Genomic DNA, 4,488 nt, shown 5'->3' on the forward strand with positions numbered 1-4,488 from the left:
GGTCCTGGGCCGGGCCGGGGCCCTCCGGGGGCTCGGCTTCTCCGGCGGCCCCTTGCGGTGTCTGCGCTCCGTGGACGGGCGGGCCCCCCTCCGCAGCATCCTCCGAGCTGAAACGGGCAGGCACGGCTGAGCTCTCCGGGCGCCGCGCCCGATCCGCGCCGAGCGGCGCCTCCGCGGCGCTCCTGCGACCCCGCGCCCTGGCGGGGGGCTGCGCGGAAGGCCGGCGGCGCGCCCCTGCCTCGAGCCGGCCCCCGGGGCAAGGGGGAACCCGGTGCCCGCCGGGGCGGAAGCCGCCCCGAGCGGGGACTGGCGTGGCACCTGCCGGAGCTGCTTTGCAATATATTACGCTGGTGACACTTGTGCACGCACCGGATCGCACATCACCCCTCAGGTGGCAAGCTGGGGCGAGTGCTGACTGGACTGCAGCTCCTGAGCAAGGAGAAGGCAGGGCCGGTGGGTGCGCTGCACGGGAACCTTTAAGGGAATGAAGCTATGCTGCAACATTTTGCTGCAGGTCTCCTTCCCATGTCTGGACACACGCATTATATTGTGTTTGCAGGGAGCAAGAGGGAAGGCTGAAAGGGGCTCTCTCAGATGGGGGAATAAGCGCAATTCCCTTTCCTAACTGTGGAACAATTCTCCCTAGAGAAGAACTGCATTCACGCCGTGCTGGGAATTGGGCTAGGACTGTTACGGTTCCAGCTGTCTTCTTGCGGAAACCTTTCCAGGGGCAGCAGAAGCCCTTGCAGAGCTGACCTTCCTCACCTCTCCTTCCTGGGCAGAGGATGGTGGCCGGGAGACGCTCTTTGCTTTGGTGCACTCCGTGAGCCAGGGACAAAGGCCTTACTGGGAGCGGCAGTCCAGCCCATCTGGAGTGCACCCGGTTGGGAAAGGATATTCCACAGGATTGGGCTGCATTTGAGTTTTACAGACGTGGGTCTGCTGCAGCACAGCGTTTCCTGCAAGGCAGGATGAGAAGGCAGAGCAAGGCTCTCCCTGTGGTGGCCACAAAATGGAGGAACGTGCTCCTCAGCAAAGCGCCACTGCACTGGGTGACGTGCTTTGGCCATGGGCAAGGCATCTTTCTCCCAGGAGTTAAGAAAGGGGGTAAGGAGGGTTAACGCAGCGTCACATCCAGGCGTCCCCACGAAAAATGCCTCGGGGCCTGTTCAGACATGCCAGCATTCTCACGCAGAAGTCCTTTCTGCGCAGGAATAGGTGTGAGTCCCACACACCTGTCATCACAGGTGACAGTTGCAACGGCCTGGGATGCTGCTGTGTCTCGAGGCAGAGCACTGGCCAGTTTTGCTCACTGGCACCTTCTCAACTGGCAGCATCTGCTCAAAGGGTCAGGTGGCACCTTTCCACGTCCCACCTGGGATGCTCCCGGAGCCAGAGTTTTTGGCCCCATTTCCCGGGCATGTGCCCTTGCACCCAGACCTTCCACTCAGAACCCTCTGGTGGTTTCCTCCCTCTTCTTCCTGTCACAGAATGAGCACAGGTTGACTGCGGTTTGCCTTTGAATTGTGGGATGTTGAAGCGCGGACTATGATCTTGTCTGGACTCAGCCGAGATCATAAACCATGGTGGAAAACCCCCATTTCGACCACCCACACGCCACCCTGGAGGTGGGTTGCCCTGTTGGCCGAACCCAGGCTGCCGGCCGGCCATGGACTGTGCTTCCGCTGAGCCACCGTGCCGTGGCCCCCTGTCCATCGTCCTGCCACACGACCCGCGACGGGCCCTGAGCGTCCCTCCGCCTGCGGGCAGCAAGTGCCTGAACAACACGTGGCGGAGCTGAACGACGGGGCGGGTGTCCTGCGTTTGAGGGAGCTGGCAGAGGACCCTCATCCATCTATTCGATGGACACCCAACCCCAAGGCCGGCTCTGGTCAAAGTGCCCAACGGGAGAGCTGCAGTGGCTGGAAGTGGTCCATCGACCTGGGCAGCGACTGGGCCAGCATGCAGCTCACCTGGGCAGCACCTGGACGTGTGACACTTCCACCTGAAATACGGTTCCCCCCTAATTTGGCACCTCACAGTACGAATGCGTGCATGTCAGGGTGTGCAGATCGGCAGTCTCCTCACTCCCCTTTCTGGGGAGGCGATCCTGCACTTTTGGCGATGTGTCACTGGCCACTCTGTGCGCAAGATCCGCCCACGTTGCTGCACTGGCCCCCGTGGAGGAAATCCCCCTCCCAAAGTATGCCACCCAAAGCTCTCCCACTGCCCCCGAGAGCCGCGGTGTCCGTGTCAGAGATCAGCTCTGCCAATGGACTACGGACACCCACCGGCTGGCGACCCCAGAGCAAAGGGAGGTGTGGAGCAGGACAGGTACCTGGGCACGTTGGCCGGGCAGCTGAGGCTCTGCTGAAGGTGCAGGTGCTTCGGGGCGGTGCTGGCAGCGGGGGCCTGGCTCCCCTCGGGCTCCTCGACGGCCCCTGGGATGCCCCCTCCTGCCCCGGCTGGGCTCGGCTCCTCTGCCACCTGGGCCTCACTCGGACGGGCACCCTCTCCTTCTGCAGCATGGTCTCCTGCCACGGGGCTCACTTTTGCCCCCTCTTTCGGCTCTGCCGGGGCCTGTCCTCCGCCTCCTCCGGTATCGTGGGCGCTGCAGGATCCGCCGTCCTTCTCCATCCTCCACTGTCCTGGAAGGGTCTCTTTGAGTGGTGTGTGCGCAGGAGCGCCAGCTCAGCTCCTGCACGACAGGCGAGATCAAAAGCCAAAGGAGGCTGTCAGCGGGAGAGTGCATTTTTTCCATATTGCAGGCTATAAAAATAAACCGTGAAGGTTTGGGGAGACGGCAAGAAATCAGGCCGAGGGGTTGCAAACCTGAAGGACAAATTCCAGATTCCCGTTTGGAGACCCTCGGGGTGGGCACAGCAGTGGCGACCGAGGCAAACCAGGCGGACGAAAGGCAAGCGGGGGGAGCAAAAGAGCACAAACACACGAGGGAAGCCCTGCCGGATCAGACCCAAGCCCCCCCCAGCCCCCCCCCCCAGGGGGGGGGGGGGGGGGGGGGAGGGAGCTGCCCCCAGGATCCCTCCAGCAGGAAGGGGGCGAGACCCCCTCCTGCCCAGCTCCCCAGCAACTGGTGCAAGCAGGCAGGCCGCCCCTGGAGAAGGAGGGAGCACCTGGCCAGCAAGGCTAGTGGCCACCGATAGCCGCCTCCTCTGTGAATCTGCCCAATCCTCTTTCAAAGCCACCCAGATTGGCGGCCATCGCCTCTTCCTGCGGCAGCGAATCCCACGGTTTCAATACATGTTGTGTGAAGAAGTCCGTCCTTCTCTCTGTACTATACCTCCCACCAGTCACCTTCACGGAATGACCCCGGGTTCAAGTGTAATGGGAAAGGGAGAAAAATGTCCACCTCTCGACTTTCTCCACACTGTGCATCATTTTATTTATTTACTTATTTAAAACATTTCTATGCCGCCCCATCGCAGCAAAGCCTCGGGGCAGCTCACAAAGAATACACCAAAAATATTTTGAACACCTCTCTCCTGGCTCCCTCGCCAATAAAATACGGTATTACACAACATGGCATTTACATCCCGCCTTTTCCCCCTTGAGAGCAGTCCAGGGAGGCTTACATAGCTCCGTTTTATTCTGACAACAACAACCCTGCACAGCAGGCCGGGCTGAGAGCGAGTGCCTGGCCCAAAGTTCCCCAGGGCCCCTCACGGTCAAGTGGGGACTCGAACCCAAAGCGTTAGCAGAGGCAGTGCAACCTTTTAGGACAGGGCTGCAGGGGGAAGAGAACCAGCCGTGGGAAACCTCCAGGAGATGACAAAGCATTCCTGCTTGATCAGACTGGCTTGTTTCTCTACCTGGACAGGTGTGCCTGGGACTCACCTGAGTGAGGGAGTAAACTGCAGCTGTATGAACCATCCCCACTAAGCAACAGGTGGATAATTCTTGGCTGAGTCTTTTGGGCTCCAGGGATTAATTATGGTTTGTTGTTCCTGAAACACCCCACGTTGCTCAAATGAACTTAGGGAAGCGCAAACTGTGATGGCGAATCACATAAAACGCACGAGGACGTGCGATTAGGAAGACTGGATGCAGAGCAAAATTGTGGCTAGCCGATCTCTCAGTAAAATCATGCGGCTCATGCCCTTGGCCAAGAAAGCAAGGGGGTCCTGGAGGGGAAGTGCGGGAATTGTATTCCAGCCTATCTGGCGGGCACCAGCTTGGGGAAGGCTGGCATATGCACAAACATACATGGAATGATCCATCCAACACATCCACACTGTGGAAAGGAGGCCCATCACAAGGGGGGGAGATAAAGGGCTTGGAGGAGGGCCGCGGGAGCTGCCCCCGTCCTGCCCAGCTGATGCCCCCCCAGTGGCTTTCTCGATGAACGGTTGTTTACCGTCCCGCGTCGGCCAAGGAAGTCCCTCCCTGGCATCCCAAGCCGCAGCCGCCGCCATTGGGCCGCCCTGCTGAGACAATCTCTCACCAGGAATTCCTGCCAGCCTCCGCTTC

General features: G+C 60.3%; 1 protein-coding gene across 1 annotated transcript in view; it reads right to left on the minus strand.

The window, feature by feature from the left end:
• The window catches only part of MYLK2 (myosin light chain kinase 2), a 13,958-nt gene extending 13,577 nt beyond the window's left edge, over positions 1-381 (minus strand). The window contains exon 1 of the mRNA XM_044455117.1: positions 370-381. Within this exon, the coding sequence (XP_044311052.1) occupies positions 370-381 (12 nt within the window). The remainder of the gene's footprint in view (positions 1-369) is intronic.
• Between the last annotated feature and the right edge of the window lie 4,107 nt (positions 382-4,488).

Source organism: Varanus komodoensis, unplaced genomic scaffold (assembly GCF_004798865.1).
Source record: "Varanus komodoensis strain SLA01 unplaced genomic scaffold, ASM479886v1 scaffold8, whole genome shotgun sequence".
Classification (NCBI taxonomy): Eukaryota; Metazoa; Chordata; class Lepidosauria; order Squamata; family Varanidae; genus Varanus; species Varanus komodoensis.